This window comes from Zeus faber, assembly GCF_960531495.2.
Source record: "Zeus faber genome assembly, chromosome: 6".
NCBI lineage: Eukaryota > Metazoa > Chordata > Actinopteri > Zeiformes > Zeidae > Zeus > Zeus faber.
In genome coordinates this window covers 19,947,778-19,973,847 of record NC_137201.1, presented here as the reverse complement: position 1 = coordinate 19,973,847, position 26,070 = coordinate 19,947,778, and the positions used below count along the sequence as shown (strand labels likewise).

The following is a 26,070-nucleotide window of genomic DNA, read 5'->3' as shown; positions in this document are numbered from 1 at the left end:
TTAATATTTTAGCAGTCAAGTTTATGGGGAAAGCAAATCCTTTCCGTCAATCTTCTGGCCCGGGGTCAGAGGTCGTGTCAGCCCTTCAGCTGACCTCTGGGGTGATTCGGGGGAGTGGCCTCTACCACACACGGCCGCCGGCCAATCAGCACTCAGCGCTGTGGCCCTCTACTCCGCGTTCCCAGGGCCTCATGATATTCATAACATGTTAATGACCTTTACCCTATTGATCATGGCCTCTCAGCTTGACCCAGAGCCATGTGGAGCTCTCAGCCTCCACACCGCCCCATCGGGCTCCATGAGTCAACACATTTCATCGGGAAGTTTCCTGTTTGTTTACGCTGTGGATGCAGTCAAATAACTTGGCCGTGAAATGTGTTTGTACTGACAAAATTAAACATTTTAATAGAAAGATTAAACATAAAGATAAAGCTTGAAATTGAACGGTGCCAATTATGGGTGAATAGACAAACACATTAATATAGAGTGAAAACTAGGATTTAACCTTCCTCTATATATACCCGGTCTGAAACTCAAATGACCCGGGCGCCACCGGCCAAGTTGTCGTCTTCTAGGGGGGCTGTGTTGAACTTCGAGGGAAGACCTGCCTCCATTTTTGTTTTGTTTTGGTTTGTTTCTCCCGAACATTAGTGAATTGCCTTGTAATCCCGTTAGAAATGTCTCTCTTATGATCGATTTCATTCTGATTTATATTTTGAAAACATTAAGTACATTTTTGTGGATTAATCAAGCATTGTGATTTGAAAAAATATATATTTGCGGGTCAGATTAATCAATTTATTATTACCATGCAGCGGGCCACATTCAGTTGTCTTGTGGGCCGATTGTGGCCCCGGGGCCTGTAGTTTGAGACCCCTGCTCCAAAGAAATCACTTCATCCAGTTAAATAAAAGTCAAAAGAAGAGTTTCCTAAATAAGCAACGGGAATTTATTCTTTGAGAGGATTCGATATTGGACACCAATATCGTAACCATTATTTTGGAGCTCTGCGTCATACCTGTGTGGCCTGTCAAGTGTGGAGCTGCGCGTTTCTGGCTTCCAGCCGCTCGTTATAGCATTGTTTATTGATATTTTTTATGAAATGCAGAAAGAGGGGGGGGGGGGGGGGGTTGGGGGTTGTCGTGGTGTATTTGAGGCTAAGCTCCTCCTTGTTTACATGTCAGGGTGGAGGGGGCTCTGCTGATGCAGCACGGCCGCTCTCTCACAGCTGGAGCCCATTGTGCTGTGGCTGAATGAGGGCTGGGGGGCGGAGGGTCATTGTCAAAAGACACGGTCGTCGGATCAATACCTGAATTCATTAAGCAGCCAACTTGCAGACATCAATATCTCCTCATAATTATCAGGTTCTGTGGCCAGAGCAGCTGTCTTATATGGCCTGATCACCGACTCATCCCGTAAACCCATATTGGACAATGCATTTGTATGAAATAGTCTTCTCTCTCAGGTACCTGGTTAAATAAAGTTCAACATAAACAACGTTTTTGGAATGCTGCTGGATGGGAAAGAGCGGTGAAAAGTAACAAAGTATCTCGTTGCCTTATTTTTAAAGCGTCTACACGTACTTAAATATAATCCGTTACTGCATTGCATTTCACGGCAGTTTTTACTCTACTACATTTTGAATGATAGACTACGCTACATCACGTTACGTCAGTCAAATATATATATATTTTTTATATCAGGGCGCCTCTCACCTATCAGATCTATCAAACTGTAGATCTAGGATTGCTTATCAATGGTCCATAGGTCCATATCCTTGTAGACCTGTACTACTTTATTGTAATTTGTAATCAGGATATGCATGAGCATCCATCTGCAGAAAAGAAAGGTGCAGTAGAACTTGATGCTGTATTATAGGCTCTGTCATATCAGGGCACTGGATAAGTACTTTTACTTTTAATACCAATAAGTATATTTATAATCAAGGACTGTTATGACTTTTCTTAAGCAGAAATGACTTTACTGAAGTAATTCTGTGTCAGGGTATTTGTACCTTTACTGAAGTAAGAGTACACCTACCATCACTGATGGGAATCACTTGCCTGTTTGCAGACCTTTCATGGTTTTAAAAGTAGAGTGTCAAATCACTATAATAATAATAATAATAATAATAATAATAATAATAATAATAATAATAATACATGTAATTGTCTAGCACTCCCCCCAATGCTCAAAGACACTATACCTTAAAACCACATGAAATAGGTGATCAGAATGCCTTGGTCAGAGTGGATGCAAAGTACATGAATTCCCCCTTGAAATGCATTTTAATGCTTCATGTTTGTTCCTCTCTGACTTTGCTGAAGGGCTCCATGGCAGTGGTGCTGGTCAACCTGCTCAGGTTCCTCTGGCCCTTCACCTACAGGGGCCCCGACGCGCATGCGCAGCAGTGGGGGGGGCTGGGCTGGGCTGGGCTGGGGGCTCGTACCCCGGACCGACGCTCCGTCAGTCAGTTCGCGTTCCGGGAGAGTAGGAGGTCGGAGCTCTGGACCATGGGACTCTACGGGGAATGACACAGTTACGCGGATAAACGTCCCAAAGTGGAAATGAAGGCCCTCCATCTCTGGTTGTTCGCCGTCTTCGCCGCTCCCCCAAGTACGTGCATCTGCTCGTTGTTGCTGTTGACGTTGTTGTCGTTGTTGGTATTTGGATGCGGACCTCGGACCTGGCACCGGCTCGTTTCACGTCGCGGTTAAAAGTTAATTTTGACGTTATCGCCTGTGACGTTTTACGGAGAATATCAACGGTTTACTCGGTTCCCTGGCGAATGATAATGGCTGTGGACGTAAAAAGTTCACGTCCATCACGTTTCTGCCGGAGGCTTTAGTTTCGTACGCGTCGTCATCTCAGACCCTTTCTGTCCTACAATTCTGTCGTTTTTTAAACATTGTATTTTTTTTCTTCTTTTAATTAAATTATGGATATTATATGCAGGCAACATACAACATATCCAGAAAATCAGCAATCAGTTATTATTATTATTATTATTATTATTATCATCTGTGTCTGTGTTATGTGATGTATATTTCCACTGTCATTGTTAATGTGGAAATATACGTCACATAGTATATGAGTGTATAGTATATGATTGTGTTGTATATGTGTGTATAGTATATAAGTATAGAGTACATGTGTGTATAGTATATGTGTGTGTATAGTATAAGGGACTGCAGATGAAAATGAGCTGAAGCGTAATCTGGTACAATACATGACATGGCAACATTCATGTCTAATATTGTACATGTTCCCCTACAAATTAATATGATTATAACTTGTTACAAATAGTGATTGTAAAGCTGTATCATAATAGCACATGAATATTAATAATTTGGTCTGACTGTTGTTATTTTCGTTAATTTCTCCCCAGGTGTATTCTGCTTTAGTGAGTTATCCTTCATCACAGAGCCCAGCCACATTACTGTAATACCAAAGGACCCTGCCATCCTGGACTGCCAGGCCCACGGGCTGCCCCCAGTGACTATAAAGTGGCTCAAAAATGGAGTTCGTTTGGCAGAGAGCGAGCACATCCACTTTCTGCCCAATGGCTCTTTGTACATACCGAAGGTGAATCACGCCAAGGAGGATTCTGACGAGGGATTCTACCAGTGCCTCTCGCAGAACAAATATGGAGCTATACTCAGCCAAAGATCACGCTTGACTATCGCAAGTGAGTATGGAGAACCCCTAAAAAAAACCTGTGATCAACCTTTCTACCCCCGAAATTGGGATGTTTCTGACCTTGGTGGCGTCACATTTTTGAATGTTGTCCCCCAAACATGGCCATGAAGCGTTGATGCTGCGGTTTTAGGCTCATTAAGACACATACAAGTAGATGTAGAGAATAAAAAAGCTAATAAATACTCCTGGTTAAAGGGAAGTTTTTTCTGTCGCTTATTGAACTCTGCTCCCACTGACAAACCTTGGCTTGGATCTTGTCTTTTGCTATTTGCAGAAGACGGTTGCTCTGTGTAATTGGTCAATGGTCTGCTACACAGAGGAATCTCTATAAAGGCCATTTGCCTTTTAGCCTATTGTCTGGATGGCCCTGACTGCCCCAGAAGAAAAGACCAGTTTTCAGGGCATTCACTTGTCCACGTATCAGTGGACAGGACAGCTGTGGCCATTCAATCGGCCTGATCTACCGCAGGCCAATTTCACTGTGGTTCTTAGCAGATGTATCAGATTGGAAACTCAACTTCTGATGTATTTATTTGAGAGGAAAAAAAAAGTCTCACCCGGGATTTCAGGCTTTTCTGTAGTTCATATAAACGCAGCTAGACCGTGATGGAACACAGTTTTGTCGTATGTTGTTGCCATATGCAATGTCATATGCAATGATGCAATTCACACAGAGTTTAAACACTAAAGTCGTTCTCAGAAGACAAGGTGAACCGGTGCTGTTTACCCTTTAATGGTGATTGTTTATCTTCCAAATCACAAGTTTTCCCACACTTGTTTCAGCGATACAGGCCAAAAAGAGTCAAGTTTGCTGTGGAGTCCTGCCTTTGGCCATGAAAGGGTTAGAGGTTTTGGTCAGCTGGAGGCTGGAGGTGGAGGATGGGCCTCTCCAGGCTCCCCTTCTGTCCAGAGACCCTCAGGGTCAGAGGTCAACCAGGAAAGGCTTTGTGATGTCACAGTTCTGCTTCGGCGAGGCTGCCTGGCCGCTTTCTTTCCCAGCCTAGGGTCCCTTTCACAGGCTCTCCCGCTTTGTGTCATTGTCAAGTGGAGACCTTTTGCCATATACACAAGGCCAATGTTTCATGTGAATGAACAAGTCTTATATTACACAGCAGAGTTATCATAAAGTCTTGAGTTCAAACAGAAAACCACCAAAACAGCCAGTTTCATTTGTAGTTACATACATACAATCTTGAGATGACATAACCAGCTTTGGCACTTTTTGAATTTAAAGTTTATATGTGGTGTCCTTTTTTTTCTATCGGAAGTCATTGGCGAAATAACCAATATTCCTTGTTAGGGTAGATGCACCATAAAACAACACAAAACAACATTGGAAAAATAAGTAATATACCTTGTTAGGGTAGATGCACCATGAAACAACACAAAACAACATTGGAAAAAACTGTTTGTAGACAATAGGTAAACTGAGTCCAGGTCCCAGTTTGGGCTGAAATTGGATGGACAGGGGGCTGAGGTGATCTCTGACCTCTTCATGAGAACCTCTGTGCTGTTTGACCTGGCCATTGATTCACTCTTTACGACAGAGGCGACCATATTAGTAGAGCAGTCTGTGGCCACTCCCACAGCATCACAGATCGGGACCGGTTAGTGTTTTTCAGGGGTCAAACATTATATTATCTAATATGACTGATCTGTTGTTGAGGGCACCTACTCACACTTAAGAAACAGGTTCTTTCCTAAATACAGGTATAATACTGGTGAGGACATTTTAGACAGGTCATAGTATCAATTACAATGAAATAATTAATCCCATATTACACTTAATTAGTGTAATATGGGAAATAAGGTAGAGTCGAGTGTCTTTTAAGGCTAAATTAGACGCCCTATTACAAGCATCTTCTTGTAGACTTGGTGCGACTGATGTTTGTCTCACTGTTTCAGCCACACTAAGGGTCTGCCAAAGCCCACAATCAAATTATTTAAATATGGACCCTAAAGCATCCCCGCTGCCTGGCTTCGGCTCACAACCATCCACTCCTCTAAAGTGCAGACCTTCTGGTTTTACGCCTGTATTATTGATGCAATTAAGCCTTAAATTAAAGGAGGGCTCTTTAATTTAAGCCTCCCCAGGCACAAGATTTAAATGTTGAGTTTCAGTCAGAGAACTCGCCATTGATTTCCTTTAATATGGTATTGACTTCCTCCCTATGACTAAGGGGGGGAGGGTTATCATGAAGGTTGGTGTATTTTTCGAGATAAAGGTGGGGATCTATTGGCTTTGGGTGACAATTGAATGATATTTTAAATGCACATAAAAGAATATGAATCTCAGAGAAATACTTCTGAAATACTAATGATTGGGGAAGGCACAACACATGGTACATCCTTTCCTTCTTCATATAATTCCACTAGGAAGCCCTCCTATCTTTATCTCCTTTATCTGCTATTATTGTTATAGATATTATTGTAGTTCCAGTGGCTGATGACAGATGCCCCCTCTGCACAGCGAGGGCATTGATTAGCGCTCGCCTATGACAATGCATCATCCCGTGTCATTCTTCAATTGATCCATTGATTGGGCCAGCTGCTCTGTATTGGAACTGATAGATCGGCTGCACAAAGGCAAGATCATGGTGTTTCGCAGTGATCAATGGCCTTCACAGAACAAGTTAGCACTCCGTCAGGACCCTGAATGAATAATATATGGGGATTGCTTGGGAAATAAATGATTATTGATGTTGAAAGTAAAAATATAATAAATAATAATAAATATATAATAAAGATATATATAAATGCAGTACTCTGCATTTATTATATATTTCTACTTCTCTCCATCTATATAAGAGAGAGACAGAGAGATTGACAGTTCAGATATTTCAATCAAGCAGTTTCCTTGTACATAATGAAATCTAACTTTTATTTCCTTGTCTAAGGTATCTCGCAATTCCTGGTGCACCCTGTGCCGGCGGTGGTGACTGAGGGGTCGGCGGCTCGCTTCTGGTGCAACGTGGCCTCCAGTTCTCCCGTCAGCATCACCTGGGAGCTGAACCAAAGCGCGCTGCCCCTGGACACCGACAGGTACTCACCGGGAGTCACTGCCACGTGACCATCTGATAATCAATTCGAAATACGCTTCCCTGATTGTCTGAGTGGGCTTTGTGCTGTGGTGTTATATCCGTCCATAAACATTTTTTTGCCTCTTAATTTTACGCCCTGTGCGTTCCCAGAATCACGGTTTTGCCCAACGGAGTGCTTCAGATCCAAAACGTTCAGCTGGAGGACGCTGGACAGTACCGTTGTGTGGCAACTAACGTCGGAAATCGCATGAAGAGTAGAGAGGCAGCGCTCACCGTCCATCTTGGTATGTTGTCTTCATCAGTTGGGGTTTCAGTCTAAACCTGCCTTTCGTAGAATTAGACTACGAACGATGTCCTGTCTTAAGCCTTGATACCCTGAGTATTATAGATATGTATACAGTAAGTGTTAGTGAATTCAGCAGGAATTTGCTCCTTGCAGTTTGTGGATAAAAATACACAACACATCAATCACACTTAAAGTTCATACACCCCATCTAGAACCCTTTCTGAGCCTTTCTTTTCATTATGAAGGTACAGACCCTATATTTCACCAGAGGCCTAGAATCATAGCCGGGCCTCAGAACGCCACCGCCTCCATGCATCAAACGGTTGTTCTGGAGTGTGTGGCGACAGGCAATCCGAGGCCCATCATCTCCTGGAGCCGCGCCGACAGCAAGCCCATCGACGTGTACAACGCCAGGGTGCTGGGCAGCGGGAACCTGGTGATCAGCGACGTGAACGCCCAGCACAGCGGAGTCTACCTCTGTAGGGCCACAACGCCGGGCACGCGCAACTACACCCTCGCTGCAGCCAACCTCACCGTTCTGGGTAAAAGTCATTTAGACGTTTACAGGCCTCGTCAGTCCTCGGAAGGGAAGGAATTTAAGTCTTGAGTGGAGTCTTAAGTCTAAAACATTTGAATTGCGCATTTTAACAAAAAAAATTAGATGATTCAGTCCTATGTTATGCAACGGGAGACGAAACTGCCGGTTCAGGTCGTACACCGGGGAAAGACTCGGCCGCAGAGTCCTGAGGCACCCCCCACCCCAAATTTGACAATCCACGTTCCTGGGTCCTCAGCAATAGATCCGCCAAGTGAGAAATAGATTGGATGAGCGGTTTTTCGAGGTAATCAAAGGACAGACGGACAGACACACAGAGATTCCTCCCTTCATAGTTAGTTAGATTAGATAGGCATATTAGGGAATAAGTCGACATGTGGCCGCTCACATGATGTTGCTATGGGACTGTCATGATGGAGCCAATTATATCCACTAGTCTGATGATAATATCTTAAGTCTGATGATTTACTGCCATGCTTGGTATTTTGGTTTCGTTTGCAAAGACAATCAGTGCAGTGTTGGAGTTTGGGTGTTAACTGCGGATTTGTTGATCTTTTCAAGAGCATAAAAAAAAAAGGGTTTTCGGAGGAGCAACAGGACCTGCCATGCAAAATTTTTCATTCTTTTCAACTCTTTGAACTTACATTTAATTAACATGTTAAATTTTTTTGTTTGAATAATAATATTATGTATTTAGTTTCTTATATTTTTGGCTGTGAAGTTTCTGAAACTAACAAAAGGAAAACTTAAACTAAAAGCTACATTTATGCTGAAAGATGGTTCCTTGCGTGAGGGGTAAGAGAGGCCTGAAAGAAAGTTAAAAGCGAATGTATAACAACACAGCGAAAAAGACTCCAGACGTTCAAAATAGAGTAAAAATCTATTTTATTTATTTATATTCTATCAATGGTTATTGATTAACATGCCTGTGTGTAATATATATATAATTTTACCACATATTTTTGTATTTTAGTGCCCCCGTCCATTGTGGAGAAGCCTGAGAGCCAAACCCGTCCACGGGCGGGCACCGCCCGCTTCATGTGCCAGGCAGAGGGAGTGCCGCCGCCACACATCAGCTGGTTGAAGAATGGAGAGAGGGTTCACCTGAACGGCCGCATCAAGATGTACAACAGGTACAGCTTTTCCAGCGAGGTCTTGTGCACTGGTGGCCAAGCGGTGGACTGAAGGATGCAGCCCGGGATGCAGCCTGCCAACAGTTTATGAAGAAATTAAGAGTTACTCAAAATATATACATATATATAATATATATAAATATATTTTCCTAAATAACACCTTTTGTACCATTTTGTGATACTTTGCACTCGTAAGGGCCACGTGGCGGGACATTAAAGCTTGGCTGACCACCGCTGCTGGTAGTTTCCATTTGAATTTACCATGACCTGACCAAGAAAATTTTAGCATGTGCATGTTACAGGGAATTTATTACCATAACATACAGTCAATGTATTGATTTACCGGTAAATATGTACATTTCCCAGTTGGGCGGTAAATGCATACATTCCCCAGTTTATCTATAGATTTGTCGCTGGGACGGTAAATGTATATATTTCCCACGGTAAATCTATGTGTTAAATATGTTGGGATTTGACAAGGCTCATATACAGTAATTGCAATGTGGTTTTCTAGGGTTGGGGAAACTACTCAGAGGAATTAATAAAATTGCAAAGCAACAACTGATTGCTTTTGTTGCTCATCCAAAATTGGATTGTTTAATGCACAAGAGCCTTGGGAAAGGATGCTGTGCAATGATATTTTCAATCAATTCAAGGCTACCGCTCTTCCCTGCTTCTTGGGAGCTTCAACAGAGCTTTCGCTTGTTTCAGCTGATTACGCTGTTACAAGCATATGACCGCTGGAAGGCTAGCGTTATCATGTTGCTTGCCACGTTCAAAGAGAGATGTGATTTGTAGCCATATTTACCTTGAGGTCTTAAAGATTAACTAGATTTACAGTGGGAAATTATTGATTTACCACCCCAGCAGGAAACCCATGGATTAACCAGATAATATATATACAGTATATACCTGCTGCACTGGGAAATGTCCACATTTACTGAGAAAATCTATAGAAGTCCTGCTCTTTGACAAAAGTCATTTTAAGGAAGAAGGATCTACTCCTGTGTTTTGTTCTGATTGTTTTTTTTGTTTTTCGTGGTTCACAGTAAGCTGGTCATCACCCAGATCATCCCTGAGGACGATGCCATCTACCAGTGCGTGGCGGAAAGCAGTCAGGGCTCCGTGCTGTCGCTGGCACGGCTCATCGTCGTCATGTCGGAGGACCGGCCCAGCGCGCCCAGGAACGTCCACGCTGAAACCATATCAAGCTCCGCCATCTTGCTGGCCTGGGAACGGCCGCTCTACAACGCAGGAAAAGTCATCGCTTACTCCATCCATTACATGAAGGCTGAAGGTGAGACGAGTGAGAAAATAAAAAAACTAAACTAAAACTTGAGCTTTATTGACGCTTTCGTCACTTGAAATATGTGGGGGAATATCTCCTCAGAGTGGTGGGATGAGGAGATGTTAAAGAAATCAGACTCTTTGACCTCTTGACTTCTGTGCAACTGTTGCCGAGGTCGAGGACAAGGTAGAATGGCAGCTTTCCTAAAATAACAACAGGCTTAATCTTTTAATCGTCCTGACCATATATTCCAAGGCAGGCCGCACGGGGATATATGGTGCGGAACTTTTTTTTGCCATATCCTCATGCCAACCAAAGGTCTTGGTGTAGGATTATTCGATGCGGTAGCTGACTCATAACCTTGTCATGAAAAGGCCACACGGCACTCGCTCATTCAAAGGTGCAGAAAGTGTAGGAACAGATTTTGTGTGACAGTGAGTGGGCGTGCCAGCTTGAATAACGCCACTTTTTGCCAAATACGATTTTACCAAGAGCTTGGTGCCAGCTTCCGTCAGTCCTTTGAAAATACTGGATGTGGCTTTTAATGGAAGCTTGGATTCATTGTTAACAGAGCAAGAGAAAACACACGACTAGATGTCTGTGTCAACGCATTTCTGAAATTTGGCACTGCTTTTTCATTTCTCACACGTTCATAGAAATGATCACTACTTGTTTCATAAGAAGTGAGGTAATCTTTCATCTTTAAAAGTACTTTTTTTTTGTGGGATCTTAATATTCGTCCGCGCATCAGGTCTGAATAACGAGGAATACCAGGCTGTGATTGGGAACGACACCACCAGCTACATTATCGATGACTTGGAGCCAGCGAGGAACTACAGCTTCTACATCGTGGCCTATATGCCAATGGGAGCGAGTCGTATGTCAGACCAAGTCAGTCAGCATACCCTGGAGGATGGTAAGCACTGAGCATTCCTTGCCGTAAATCACTCTGGTACTTAAGCTAACATACATGTGAGTGATGTGTGTATAGAGGGTGTCCTGACCGGGGATAAAGGGGGTTGCATTCTTCTACTTCCCAGAATTTTTTTTTCTCAACATTCCTCTCACTAACTTTAGATTTATATGGAGGGACGACAGAAGCCGTTTCACATGGGAGTTGGTTTCTCAACTAATTTTGCGGACCGGTCCCTGTTTGAATATACTCTGCCAGTTTTGAAGTTTGACTCTGGTGTCTGCATCGGCATTTGCGTTTTCTGCAGTGCCCCTGCGAACCCCGGAGCTAAGTCTGACAAGCAGCAGCCCGACGGACATCCGGGTGACCTGGCAGCATCTTCCGGCCAAGCTGAGCCGCGGACGGGTGTCTGCGTACAGGCTGTCCTACCGTACGGCGGCGGACAGTACGGTCAGCACTGTGGAGCTGGCCCAGAACAGCACAGAGTATCTCCTGGGGGCTCTGCAGCCGGACACCATCTACCTCCTGCGTATTGCTGTGGCCACACGTGTGGGCTGGTGTGAGCCCTCCGCCTGGACCTCCCACCGCACCCCCAAGACGTCCAGCAGCAAAGGTAACACTGCAGGGGAGCGAGAACAGGGAAGGATCGTTATGTAAGCTGCTGGGCTTGTCGGAGTTTGTTGCAGGGAATGGTTTAACTTACTGCATTCAACAGTAAAGGCTGAGTACTAAAAATACGCGCGCAAAAAACAAATACAGCAAACAGTATATTTAATTTGAAGGCATTTCTCAGACACATGAGAGGACTTTCAGTAAGATCAGAAGCTAAAACCACGCTGTCACAAACTCAAAGTTTTGTTTAGGCAATTTTCTTTGTTGTATCATGGTGTTTTCCACTCTTGAGAGCACTCTGAGGGGTCCGCAGACCCAGGCAGAGCAGCCAACTCATGATGAGTGTTTGCTGTGGTTAGCATTGTCCCACAGTCTTTGTGTTGGTTACCCAGGGACCTTTGCCCTTCGCTGTCAGTGGTGTTAGAGCGACCTCAGTCACGGGTCATAAAAAGAGGGCCTCAGGCATCTATGGCGGGGGAAGAATAGGCTCTTTTCAGGACCTGGTGTGTAGGGGGAGGTTATTCATCCACCCAGGATAGATCTCTCTTGCTATATACGTAGAAAGTTGATAAATAACACTTAGTAGCAGCACCAGATATACCAGCTGGATAATGACCATGACTGCTCATCAATAGGTTGGGTTTTTCTGCCTTTAAACTCACTCATTGCTTTCTCTCATCACAGTTCCCTCGGCCCCTCTACTCCAACTGGAGCCCCTGAACTGCACCTCCATCACAGCACGCTGGCAAACTGTACCGGGAACTGTGGTCGTCCAGGGATACCGCCTGTGTTACCACGAGGAGGGCCAGCCTGAGCAGCCCACCATCCAGCTCCAGCCTGAAACCACTCAATATACCATCAGTGGCCTTGGTGAGTAACACTCTCCTGTTCTCTCACTTTGCAGTCATCACTTTGTAATTTCTAAATTGTCAGTAGTGATTTATACAGAGGTTTTTCTACCACCAATGTGTGACTGGTTGTTGAAGAAAAGCATCATTGGCCCTTAATCGCAGAGCGTTCTATTTGCATCACATCATTTATTTGGGCAGCCAGTGACACCTAGTATTTGCATTTTGGCCCTCTGTCCCTGATCAATATGGGCTGACCCCTCTTTCTTAAAACCGCACCCCTCACCGGTCGGGCTGCAGCATTGTGTGAGCACAGGCTCCCAGGGTTAGAGGTCAGGGTCCAGATGTCCCTCCCACCACCATTTCCCATCCCCGGTACTTGCATAATTACCCCTGGCCATTGTGCTGCGTCCAGGGCCACACCCATCCTGTGAGAACCCAAGCGCCAACCCCCTTTAGCTGGACACACAAAGACCCCTGGGATCGTCCAGAGCCGGACAGGGCAGATGACCTCTAGTCGTGAGACAGCAGTCCTGAATTAAAAGCATGTCCCCACTGTCCGTCTGTGCAAATGACCCCCAAAGGTCTGGGCACAAGAGTCAGTCTGTTCTAGCGCTGTCGTCATCAGGACTAAAGGAATATAATATTATCCAATTTGACTAAAATCTCATTCTATTCCACTCTACACATAAAATAACCTACTAATATACAATGATAAAATCCCCTGTAATGAACCCGGTGTGCTAGCTCTTCTGGTCAACATATCATTTGTGTTCTGAGGTGCTGGTCCCTTTCTGCCTCCAAGTTGAAGGCCAGAAGATATGGGCAGAGGAGGAAAACGGCAGAGCACTGAGGGGAAACAAAAGGGGCCCAGCCCCTGTCCCACAGTCTTGAGCCCGGATTCCCTCTGTTCCATCTCGGCTTGACCTGTTGACCCTAGTCAAACCCCCCCAGTCCCATGGGCCCAGGATCAGCAGCTGAACATGGCCCCCAGGCCCCCTTCCCCCACGGCAGGCCTGGACACACCACCTAAACTGGTCAATACCCACAGGCTAACCTTCTACACCAGAGGCATAAAACAAATCTTAACGCTCCCTAAAAGTGTCCAGACACAGGAGGTGTGGCAGTAGCAGGCCTTAATTTGAAACAGAAAATGGAGATGCATGTTTCCACATGGAAGAAAACCAGAAGAACACCGCCAGACTGCTCTGACTTGTCTTTTTATCTCTCTGATACTCCTCGTGTTCTGTTTTCCTTTGAATTGGTGCGATAGCTTCGAAGATGAGTAGTAGTAGTTTTAGCTCTAAAACTGCCCACATTTTGGTTGCTTCTCCACTCTCTTTACTCGCCAAACCAGTGATAAAAAGCCGGCCTTGCTTTATAGCGTGTGGAAGACGTAGATGGTGATCCTGATTTTCATAGGGCTTATTGATTGTGTCACCCTAGTTACTAAGCCGTCGGTAAAGCTCCTTAATCACGCAGCCTACATAGTGACGGCACATGAAAGATGAGAGGCCTCGGTGACTAACCTGGCATTGTCTGTAAAGTAGACGGGGTGTGGTGGCAAGTAATGACCGAGAGAGTTGGCCTTCACCACAGGGCAAAATGCGTGTCTTGCCTTTTTAAAAAGAAGCAAGACGTTTTGTTTTCTGCCTATATTTATTTTGGCCATTTTTTGGGGGGGGCCATTCATCACAGAACCGCTTTGCAATAGAAATATCCTCATCAAGTTTTGGTCTTACTTCAACAATAGTTTAGTGTTTATATGTACTTCAAGTAAATGGTAGAAATTGAACGTCATTTTATTTTTTGCTTTTCAGATCCAAGGAGGAAGTATCATGTGAAGATTCTGGGCTTCGGCGTGGCAGGCGAAGGCTACCAGGCCGACCAAACCTTAAGTACTCCCGGATGCTTGTGTAAGTAGACGGTAGCAGCTATCCACAAAGTTGAAAATTCACGATGACAGCAAAATTTTTCGTGGAGGTAAAAGCCACGCCGTTTTTTGTGCCCCATATGCACTGAATAAGCAAATTTCAGTCATCAGTTTGAAATACAGAAGGACTGAACTTAAGTACTTTGGAAGAGTTTTACTTTCTGAACCTGGAAATCCCACCTGTGAATCTGAAGTTTTATTTGGTCCAAAACACAAATAAACGTGCCTAAAATATTGTGCGTGTGTGTGTGTGTGTGTGTGTCTGTGTGTGTCCCAGCGGTGAGAGATCACCTGGCTGCCGCCCCTCCGGCCCCGGACAACGTGGTCGTCGCGGCCAACAGTTCGTCCGCTGTTCTTATCCACTGGAGCCGCCCCGCCTTCGCGTCTGGGAAGGCCGTGAGCTTCACAGTCCGCTGCACTCCCGTGGGCACGCACAACGCCTCGGCAATACGCTACCTGCAGACGTAAGCAGAAATGTGGAATTCACGTAAAAAAAAACAGGCAGGGATGAGATAAGATGTGTTGTTTTGCGATATTCTTGCCGTAAGCATGGATAAAGCGTTGAAATCATATATCCACAGAGAAACGTAGCGCTTTAGGATTATAAACTCATTGCAGAGGTTGAGAAAGTCCTCAAACCCTACACTTGAAGTGAACGTAAAGGACCGTTTGGGAAGATGTTTAGGATTCATCGCTCTGCTCCTCTTCTGTCCACAGCACCAGGCAGAATGTGACACTGCGGAGTCTGAACCAAAACACCCGCTATGAGTTTGTGGTCCGTCTTCATTTGGACCAAATGTCCAGCCCGTGGAGTTCGGTGGTGTACCACAGGACACCGGCAGCTGGTAAGACGCTAGCTCCGCTCCTCCACAGGCTCTGGTCTGCCCGCTAGCTTTTTTTACCCTGATCCCTTTATTAAAGGATGCCGTAGTGTTATTATTTCAATGTGTATTGAAATTTATTTTAAGACGCTTTGCCTGCATGGCATTCACTTCAGTTCACTCTGCTTACCTTACTTTTTTGAGTCACTTTAACTTTGTTGTCGTCAAACTTGTTTAAAAACTATTTGTCTCGCACAGTTGAGAACTGTCATGAAGAGTAACCGTTTAGTTGCTCACATGACCTGTTGTTAGGCATTTGAAAAATATAATTATGAAACTTCTCTTCTTGAAAATTCTGCAAATGATGGATATTTCAGGCCTATAATGCAGATGTGGATAGGGACGTGACTTGAGTTTATTCTAAACATGACTCCTGCATAATTTAATGAAGTTGTCTCTGTTTGGACGTTTATGAAAAGTCCGACCACAGGCTATGACAGTGAATAAAGTCTCTGCCTGGTTGTTAACCTGGATTTCTCTCGTCCGCAGCGCCCAGCCGGCCCCCAACCGCCGTGCGGTTGACCCTGATCGAGGACGATACGGTGCTGGTGTCTTGGCGGGAGCCAGAGGAGCCCAACCCGGTGGTGACGCACTACACCATTCTGTACGCATCCCAGAAGGCCTGGCTGGAGGGACGCTGGCAGATCGTGCAGCGGGAAGGTCAGTCCTCGGCATCTCACACTGTGATGGGAATTCCACATCAACGCAAGACTTTAATTTAAACCACGATTCATTTAAACAAGTGGTGGAATGACTCTTTCAGTCTTCCTGGCTGGCAAACACAATGTTATATTATATTATATTATATGACATGAGATGAACTTTATTAATATCTTTACTACTGCATAGCCCCCCTTTAAAGGTGCAGTGTGTAGAATTTATGGAACGGACTTGGCAGAAATGGAAAATATTTATAAGTTTGTTCTAATTAGTGTATAATCCCATGAAAATAAGAATTGTGTTTTCGTTACCTTTATGAGCCACTTTTATCTACATGGGCGAGGGTATGATTCTCGGAGGCCGCCATGTTGCAGAGCCATGTTTCTTCGACGGTTTTCCGGAACGGACAACCAAAACACTGGCTCGAGAGAGGACCTTTCGTGTTTTTCGCGAGTTTCGAGGCCATCTTTTCCACAGAGGCTGCCATGTTGCACCGCCATAGGGAGAGGTGTTCAGTTGGTTGCAATGTGAAACCTCACCACTAGATGCCACTAAATTCTACCCACTGCACCTTTATGTCCTACTCTTAGGTGTAGATCAAACTGTCTTGTTTGTTAGTTAATCAAATGAACACTGAAGTGAAGCTCCTGAAAAGGAAGTGATGTGTTTTTCCATCTGGTTCCATGTCAGTCTTACATTTTCATTGTGTTGTACGTCAGGGAGCAACACCATGGCTCTGCTGGAGAAGCTGGAGCCGGGGAACGTCTACCTGGTGAAGATCTCCGCCTCCAACCAGGTCGGGGACGGACCCTTCTCCAGCCCCGTGGAGCTGGCTCTGCAGCGTGGCAGCTCCCACCGCAGCAAGAACCCCCGGCACTCGGACAGCTTCCCGCAAACGACGGGTCGGTGTACTTGATGTATTTTACCCCCCTTATTTGAATAAAGGATTGAATTCAACTCCTTCTAGTCAATAAAAATGATTGACATCGCAGCACATCCATCCAATGTAAGATCCTGAAATCAAATGTAAAACCTCACAGACAACACAGGTGAAAAACGTTCTTCCTATTCTTTTAATTAATGTAGAGTTCTCGGACGGCATCTACCACATAGACCAGAGGTCCATGACAGGGATTATCGTGGGCGTCTGCATCGCCTTGTCCTGCATCGTCATGTGTGCCTTGATCCTCATCAGTAAGGGCAGATCCAGGTACGCTCAATTCCTCATCCACACGTACTGTTATCAACTCCGTCCACTTGTCTTTATGTCGCGAGGAAATGACGGAGGCTGAAATCTTCCTGCCGCTGACTTGCGTTATCCTCTTTCTCCCGCTTTGACAACTCGCAGCAAGTCCTCAGGTCCCAAGGTCCTGGGTGTGGAGGGCGGCGAAGTTCCCCGCAGCACTTTGCACGCGGCCGGCGAACACCTCGCTGAGAACGCCGAGGCCCTCGTCCCCATGATGAGAGATCACTTCATCGACACCAAGGTGAGATCCAGTGTCGATGCGGCTCAATAGAGGTCCGCTGACCTGCGCGGGGGAAGATCAGGCTTCTGAATGGACAGCGTTGTACCTTTCTGGGTACGATGGCTCGTCACACCAGTGCCCTCTAAGGCTCATTCCACCCTGGGCTTTGGTACTTGTGTGTAATGTTGTACCTCTGGACACAAATGTGTACCTCACTAATGTGGCTTTTACAGCATACTGCTGGTACAATGGTACAATGTTGTACTTCATTTTCTAAGAGTCAGAACAATCACAATGAGAATAATTTCATATATAGCAATATAGTACAAATGAGTGCACTCTTCTTAGTGGCCCTGCGGCTCGGATATGTTATAACTGTTCCCCAGAGAAGTGGAGCTTAAAATGGGACAAGAATTGAGTTGAGCTTTGTGCGTCCTCCCCCTGGCTTCCAGAGAGGATCCCACGTGGCGATCGGCGGCTCACGCCTGGCGAACGGCTCCAGTCACAGCTGGCTGTTCTTCAGCGGGGAGAAGCGGAGCGCAGACCCAGGCGACGTAAGTCACGTCGGATTCATCGCTTCAATTCGTCCCAGATGTTAAGGCTCGAGTCTGGCACGAGTCCGAACCAAGCCGACTCATTTTTATTCTCCCTCCCGATCCCCGCTGCCGGCAGGCGGAGAGCAGGGCCAGTCTGTACGAGGCCGGCAGGACCGTCCTGAGGTACGAGGAGCGTCCGGGCTGCGCCGCCCTGCAGCCGTCCTCCCGCCAGATCATCTATGGGCCGTCCCACTCGGAGAGCTCGCAGACCAGCGAGGGCAGCCAGGAGACGGGCGACTCCGGACACTACTCCAACGAGGAGAGCAACGAGGAGGGCAGCGGCTCTTCCTCTGGGACGCCGTCTTTCGGGCCGGGGAACGGCCTCGCCGCCGAACGGCTCCAGCCCTCTTTTAAAGCGGCGAACGAGGGATCGGCGGCGAGTCTTCCCCTCTGCCACGCCGCGCTGGATGTCAGCCATCCCTCCTGCCGCTCCTCGCAGCCGGCGGGATCCTGACGCCCGGCGCTCCCTCCACGGCGTCCTGAGCACTGTTAAGAGATCAGGACATCAGGTGCACCTCAGGATATGGAATGAATGTTTGATGGTGTTCTTTTTTTATTTTTACTTTTTAAAATGTTTTTATTGTCTACCTGTCTGTGTGTGCGTGCGTGCGTGCGTGCGTGCGTGCGTGCGTGCGTGCGTGCGTGCGTGCGTGCGTGCGTGTGTGTGTGTGTGTGTGTGCGTGTGTGTGTGTGCGCGCGCGCATGCGTGTTTGGTCTTGTCTGTTCTAAACCAAAGCTCACCCACGGTGAATGTTCAAGAGAATGTTAAAAATGTATTCCGATACATTTTTCGTTGTATTTAATTTCTTCCACTGGAGCAAAGTGCGCGGCCGCGCCCTGCGGCCGAGCCCTCTACCTCATTTTTCTGCGTTTGTACATAAATTACTACCTCATTCGTACAGTGAACGGTGCAGTATTTTCAGACTCAGGGGACATAGTTACAACATTTTATTATTTCCCAGTCCCGTTATCTGCGTGAGTGCATTATTGTCCAGAGTTCTTTGATCGGTTCTTGTACATTTTATTTCTTGAGGTTAAAAGAGCTTTTATGTGTCGCCCAGTATTTCAAAGAAGGCTGTAAAAAGAATAAGTGCATTAGACATTGTCAAACTATCGGAGCGATACACCGATGGGGCTTGGCATATCAGTGCACTAAAGTTAAAAAAGATTCAACATGGCCTTAACGGTGAGGGGCTTCACTTTCTAAAGACGACACGATCCAAAGACGGGAAAGAGAAATGTATCCAAAGAAAGGCGTGTTGATTTTCTACGACAGATATTTTACCTGCTTACCAAAAAAATTTAAGATGTGCATTAAGAGTGTGAATGCCAAAAATGTGATGATGCCAATGATGTTATTCGCCCCCGCTCCCCACCCGGAGCGGGGGTACAAATGCTTTTCTCTGCTGTAGGTTTTCCTCGATTCTTTATTCTGCTGAAAGCTTTAACACGAGTCTCGGGGCTCGCGTCCCATTTGCCTTGAGATCGTCGCTGCGTGCGCCACAGATGCTATTATCCAAAGAGTTGTCCGCTTCCTCAGATGGGTGTGGCGTTTCCTCCGGCGAGTCTTTGATTTGGTGTGGTAAATATTGTGTTCGTCCACGGCAAAGATCCAGCGTGTTCTGCCGGCGAAAGGTTTTTATGGGGGGAGGTCTGTCACTATTAAATGATAATACTAAATCCAGAGTATTATCTGTCTGCCTGTGACAGTAACAGAGATTCTGACTATCAAAATAATAACCCTATGAGTGAAGAGCAACATAATCAATTTTTATATCTTAATAACAAAAGAATAATCTTTATCAAAGAAACTTGAAGTCTCTGTTATTTAGTGATTTTCTTTGGTTTCGATTTTGGAAAACATTATTTGCATATAGACGTGATAGGTTTTTTTTTAGTTTTCTACCATCATAGAAAGCATTTTACTTAAAAGGTTAGTCACACATTCTTTTCAGCTAGAGAGATCAAAAGGAGTTCAGCCGTCTGTTTTTTTTCTTCTTTACCACCGTGTGCGTTCACCTAAAAGTTGTTTAGGTTCGTTTGAGAATTTCAATTGAAATTTTCTTTTTCATAGCATTTCTTTGTAAAATAAAATCCCAAACTTCAATGTGACGTTTTTCTGTGATTATAAATTGTTTCTCGTTGATTCATTTCCTGTGGAATGCGTTGGTAAGGAGGCAAAGTGAGTACCGCAAATAATGTCGCTGCCTGAATTCTAATGCCAATTGTAAAATGATAATGTTGTCATTTATTGTTATTATTTAACTTATGCTTTTCTGACATGTCTACATTTTTTAAGACGTGTAGACTTTACTCCCAAGTAAACATCAATTTATTTTCTGTGCTGAAATGTCAAAGCAATCCTCTTTGATACTCTCATGATGGCCACATATAGATAATAAAATAATTACCTGAAAAATATGCTGTGTTGACACTTTTTTGTTCATTCTTTCAAGGACTGGGTACTTTTCAGAAGAATTCAGAATTCTCAATGTTGAAAACTTGTTCAGACCTCGTGTTTCCTCCATTTTCTTGAGACTGACACTGAAAACTGGTGGTATGCACTTTAATACAATACATAATATCTGTTCTCATGTGACTGAGCAGTCAGAGTCTTGATGAGGTCTCTGAGGTAGAACTCTGAAGGATCACGTCTCATTTCCCTCAAAGTGAATGGAACACCCACAGACTCCACGGAATTTCAATTCAGTCCCACTCAATTCTGATAGTTTTGCTGATCTTTTTTATTTTAAACATAAATGTTCTTCTCTAAAACATATACAACTATTTAATAAACATACTACTATTAAATAAACACTAAACATATACTGCTATTTAATAAACATACTACTTAACATATACTTCTATTAAATAAACACTACTAAACATACACTACAATTAAATAAACATACTACGAAACATATACTACTATTAAATAAATATACTATTGAACATACGACTATTAAATAAACACTACTAAACATATACTACTATGAAATACACATACTACTAAACATTTACTACTATGAAATAAACATACTACTTAACATATACTGCTATTAAATAAACATACCAAACATATGCTACTGTTAAATAAACACACTACTAAGCATATACTACTATTAAATAAACATACGACTAAACATATACTACTATTAAATAAATATACTACTAAACATAGGACTATTAAATGAACACACTACTAAACATATATGACTATTAAATAAACATACTACTTAACATATACTCCTATTAAATAAACACACTACTAAACATATACTACTATTAAATAAACATACTACTATTAAATAAACATTCTACTAAACATATACTACTATTAAATAAACATACTACTATTATATAAACATTACTAAAGATATATTACTGTTAAATAAACACACTACTAAACATATACCACTATTAAATAAACATACTACTAAACATATACTACTATTAAATAAACATAATACTATTAAATAAACATACAACTAAACATATACTACTATTAAATAAACATACTACTAAACATACTACTATTAAATACACATACTAGTAAACATATACTACTATTAAATAAACATACTACTAAACATATACGACTATAAAATAAACATACTACTAAACATATACTACTATTAAATAAACATACTACTAAACATATACTACTATAAAATAAACATACTACTAAACATATATTACTATTAAATAAACATACTACTAAATATATACTAGTATTAAATAATCATACTGCTAAACAAACTACTATAAAATAAACGTACTACTAAACATAGTACTAATGTATGACCATATGTATACTGTATGTATGTGACAAATAACCTCTTGACTTAAATAAACATACTAGTGTGTGTGTGTGTGTGTGTGTATGTGTGTGTGTGTGTGTGTACGTGTGTGTACGTGTGTGTGAGTGTGTGTGTGTGTGGGTACGTGTGTGAGTGTGTGTGCGTGTGTGTGTGTGTGTGTGTGTGTGGGTACGTGTGTGTGTGAGTGTGTGTGTGTGTGTGTGTGTGTGTGGGTACGTGTGTGTGTGTGTGTGTGTGGGTACGTGTGTGTGTGAGTGTGTGTGTGTGTGTGTGTGTGTGTGGGTACGTGTGTGTGTGTGCGTGCGTGTGCGCGCGCGCGTGCGTTTGTGTGTCAGGGGTTCCCACACGGGGGTGCGCGGACTCCTAGTGGTCCGTGGGGGGAATTGCAAAAATAATTGTATTTCATCGTTTCAATGTATTTATCTTCACATGTTTTGAACAAACTCCATCAGTGGTGATGAGGCTGCTTCAACTATTTATAAATGCTCGCTTTGCCCAGATGTTATTTTGGGCTTGAAATGTTTTCCATGTTTTTATTACTGACATGTGCTTCTGTAACACATTTTCATCTATCTATCTGTCTGTCTGTCTGTCTGTCTGTCTGTCTATCTGTCTGTCTGTCTCATCTATCTGTCTGTCTGTGTCTGTCTGTCTGTGTCTGTCTGTCTGTCTGTCTGTCTGTCTGTCTGTCTGTCTGTGTGTCTGTCTCATCTATCTATCTATCTATGTGTCTGTCTGTCTGTCTGTCTGTCTCATCTATCTATCTGTCTGTCTATCTATCTATCTGTCTGTCTGTCTGTCTGTCTATCATTCTATCTATCTAGCTATCTATCTGTCTGTCTGTCTGTCTCATCTATCTATCTGTCTATCTATCTATCTATCTATCTATCTATCTATCTATCTATCTATCTATCTATCTATCGATCTATCGATCTATCTATCTGTCTGTCTGTCTGTCTATCATTCTATCTATCAAGCTATCTATCTGTCTGTCTGTCTGTCTCATCTATCTATCTATCTATCTATCTATCTATCTATCTATCTATCTATCTATCTATCTATCTATCTATCTATCTATCTATCTGTCTGTCTATCATTCTATCTATCTATCTATCTATCTATCTATCTATCTATCTATCTATCTATCTATCTATCTGTCTGTCTGTCTGTCTGTCTGTCTCATCTATCTATCTATCTGTCTGTCTGTCTGTCTGTCTGTCTGTCTGTCTGTCTGTCTGTCTGTCTGTCTGTCTATCTATCTATATGTCTGTAATTGCAGCGTGCATCCACCAGGGGGGGGGGGGGGGGGGGCAGTGAGCCTGTGACGCAGCTTCCGGTCTACAGTTCCTCCAGGAAGCCCCAGACTCTCTCGGGGCGCGGTGTGGTTCCCGTTCTCGGGGCGTCTGCGTGGAAATGCGCATAGAAAAGTGTTATTTCTGCTCGGGGCCCGTGTACCCCGGGCACGGCATGATGTTCGTCCGGAACGACTGCAAGGTAAGCGGCTGGAGTGACCGCACCGCTGCGGGGGTTTAAATCGCCGCGTTTACTGGGTAACGTGCCGCGGCGCACACGTGGTGGGAGTCGCGGCACGACCCGTAGGGAGCGCGTGGGAGGCGGTCGTCAGAAGACGTTGCACGGACGTTACTCGTACGTTTCGCTGTGATAACCGACATGATGGAGGGTGGGGGAAAAACAACAACAACAACAACAACATTGTGGCGTCGGAGAGTAGATCTGACACGTTCGCGGACGGAACGGGGCCTAGGACCGTGGGGCACCGCTTCGTGTTCCCGCGGCGCCCTCTTGCGGAACACAAGCAGCAGCCGGTGATTATGTTGCGGGAGGTGGTTTTGTCCAAATCTCCGTGTTGTCCATACTCTACGGAGGGAGATCACAGCCAAGCAGTAATCATTGCACATCCAACGTGATAATGTCTTGTAGGTTAACAAATCGACACCGATTGTATTGTATAATGTTTTTGTTTTTTTTTTCCTAAAAAAAAAAAAAGAAATCGTACTGGCTGTTGTCGTCTCATTGTTTCACTGTTTCATTTTTCTGAAACTCAAACCCAACACTGCAAAAAATACTAATATTGTTTTACAGTTGAATCTTATTTTATTTATTTTGATGTATTTCATTTATCTGTAGATTAATTTACTATTTTGTTGTTATATTATATTAATATTGTTCTGTTGTTATAGGCGCCTGAGCCCCGGGGAGCCAGGATATATTCAATTTGTTACATTTGTTCTGGAGCTAGGCGTCTGAGAATTTCACTACATGTTGAACTGTGTATCATTGTGTATGTGACAATGAATTGATTCAGAAGTTGAGGTGAAGCTCTACTATCAACCCCCCCGGAACCTCTCGAAGGACCCACGGGGCTCCCCGTGCCCCACGTTGGGCCCCGCTGCGCTAGTCTGTTGAAAAACCATACGGTTGTGCTCGATCTCTAATGAAAGGATTGTCCCTTCTGCTCTTTGTCTGTGTCAAACGTTTCGTCTTCTCGCCGTGGCGTCTAGGTTTTCAGGTTCTGCAAATCAAAGTGTCACAAAAACTTCAAGAAGAAGCGTAATCCAAGAAAGACGAGATGGACCAAGTCGTTCAGGAAGGCTGCGGGGAAGGAGTTGACGGTGGTGAGTCGGTTTAAAGGGCTTTTCGGTTGTCCTGTGAGGTTACCCTAACTACTCGTAGGCGCACGTAGCCATGCAGCGAACTAAACGCCCTCCCAAAAAGTACCAGACAGGAGCTGACTTCAGGTGTTTTTAATGGAATCTGTATAAAACTGGAACAGCACAAAAAGTATGCCGATTAAAGATCAATCTCAACTACGTTTGGAGTTATGTTTTGCCCAGACATATTTAATCACTAGAATATGAATATGAATGAATGAATATATATAAACAGGCCAAATAAAGTGAAATGTTTTCACTTACTCAATCATAACATTTTTTTTCCCTCTCAACACAAAGGATAACTCATTGGAGTTTGAGAAACGAAGAAATATTCCTGTCAAATACCAGCGGGCGCTCTGGGGAAAGACAGGTAAAAGCTGTTTACGCTTATCAGCAATTGGTTTCAGAAGTCAGTTATTTGTGGATTCAGAAAAAAATGTAATGTTACTTTTTTCCCTTTTCTACAGTGGAAGCTATGAAGAAGGTAGAAGAAATAAAACAGAAACGACAGGCAAGATTTATAATGAACAGGTAAGTTAATCTGAACGCTAACTCCACCATACAAAAAAATGCCGCCCTGCTGTGTCTTGTTGCGGTATGAAAATGTGTGACTTTGAAAGATGGGAGTGGAAAGGCGCCGTTATTCCTCCTGACATCGTGACTCTCTTCTTCTAGATTGAAGAAGGGCAAACAGTTAGAAAAGGAGGAGGCCATCAACGAAGTGAAGAAGAGCATTCACCTCATCAAAGCTCCACACGCCGGTGAGAGGACCAACAAAGCTTCTTGGTTCATAGTGCACGGCATGCAGTGTTGCAATTTGTTTGTTACACGTTCAAGGCTGGAAATAACACTTGAAATGTTAACGAATGCCCAAAAAATCCAGGATTTTCAAAATTATCAAGAAAACGAGGACAAATTAATAAAACATTTTGAAGATGTTAAATCTCCTGTGAAAGTTCAGTTATTCATGACTTTATTCCCATCACCTCAATGCTTAAGTACTTTGAAATTGCTCCTTTGAAAAAAAAAATGCTTTAATAATACTTTACATCCTAATATAATAACCCTGATAAGAATCAGGTCACAAACAGTTGTATCGCATAATTATTTATTTTGGTTTGTGGCTTTCCAGACGTTCTCTAACCTTGCGTTTCCTCTTTGCAGGAAAAGCCAAACAAATGGAAGACAAGATGGTGCAAAAATTGCAAGAGGATGTGGACATGGAGGATGAAGACCTTTAAATTTTATGCGCAGGAGTCTTTATTTCTTGCTTAAGTATTTCATTAAGATATGAAACAGGCTCTCTACATTTATTTTGGAGTTTTAAAATCTCCAGTGGACCCGTTTTTTTTGTTTGTTTGTTTTCGAATACATAAAGGAACATTTGTAAATAGTCTATTCTGCTCCAGCATTGATACCTGCATTTAATTCTGTTTTGGTTTGGATTGTCAAGTAGCTCAGTGCATCATACTCAAGTTGAAATGGTATATGGTGACATTTTGAAACAAATAAAAAAATCTGTGAGACCACTTGTGTTTATTCTCATAATGAAGAATTGCTTTGCACTATGTAAAGGCCTTTTCTGCTATATACTTTTTTTTTTTCTATCTAAATTAGGGGTTGCACCATCTGATTTTCTATACATACACGTATAAACTTTTC

The 26,070-nt window shown here is 43.6% G+C and overlaps 2 protein-coding genes across 2 annotated transcripts; both read left to right on the top strand.

Annotated features, from left to right (window-relative positions):
* Positions 1–2,333: 2,333 nt before the first annotated feature.
* prtgb (protogenin homolog b (Gallus gallus)) lies at positions 2,334–18,366 on the top strand (the record flags this gene model as incomplete). The annotated part of the gene is made up of 19 exons (XM_080002858.1): positions 2,334–2,490; positions 3,389–3,688; positions 6,597–6,741; positions 6,891–7,024; positions 7,278–7,568; positions 8,556–8,715; positions 9,765–10,012; positions 10,755–10,919; positions 11,224–11,529; positions 12,213–12,398; positions 14,197–14,292; positions 14,587–14,773; positions 15,027–15,154; positions 15,680–15,850; positions 16,570–16,752; positions 16,937–17,060; positions 17,199–17,337; positions 17,769–17,870; positions 17,989–18,366. 19 exons carry the CDS (start codon positions 2,334–2,336, stop codon positions 18,364–18,366), a joined length of 3,600 nt encoding a protein of 1,199 aa, XP_079858984.1.
* Positions 18,367–23,082: 4,716 nt separating this feature from the next.
* Positions 23,083–25,930, top strand: rsl24d1 (ribosomal L24 domain containing 1). Its single transcript, XM_080003032.1, has 6 exons — positions 23,083–23,227; positions 24,256–24,369; positions 24,706–24,778; positions 24,876–24,939; positions 25,084–25,169; positions 25,573–25,930. Exons 1-6 carry the CDS (start codon positions 23,147–23,149, stop codon positions 25,647–25,649), a joined length of 495 nt encoding a protein of 164 aa, XP_079859158.1. The 5' UTR covers positions 23,083–23,146; the 3' UTR covers positions 25,650–25,930.
* Positions 25,931–26,070: the final 140 nt, after the last annotated feature.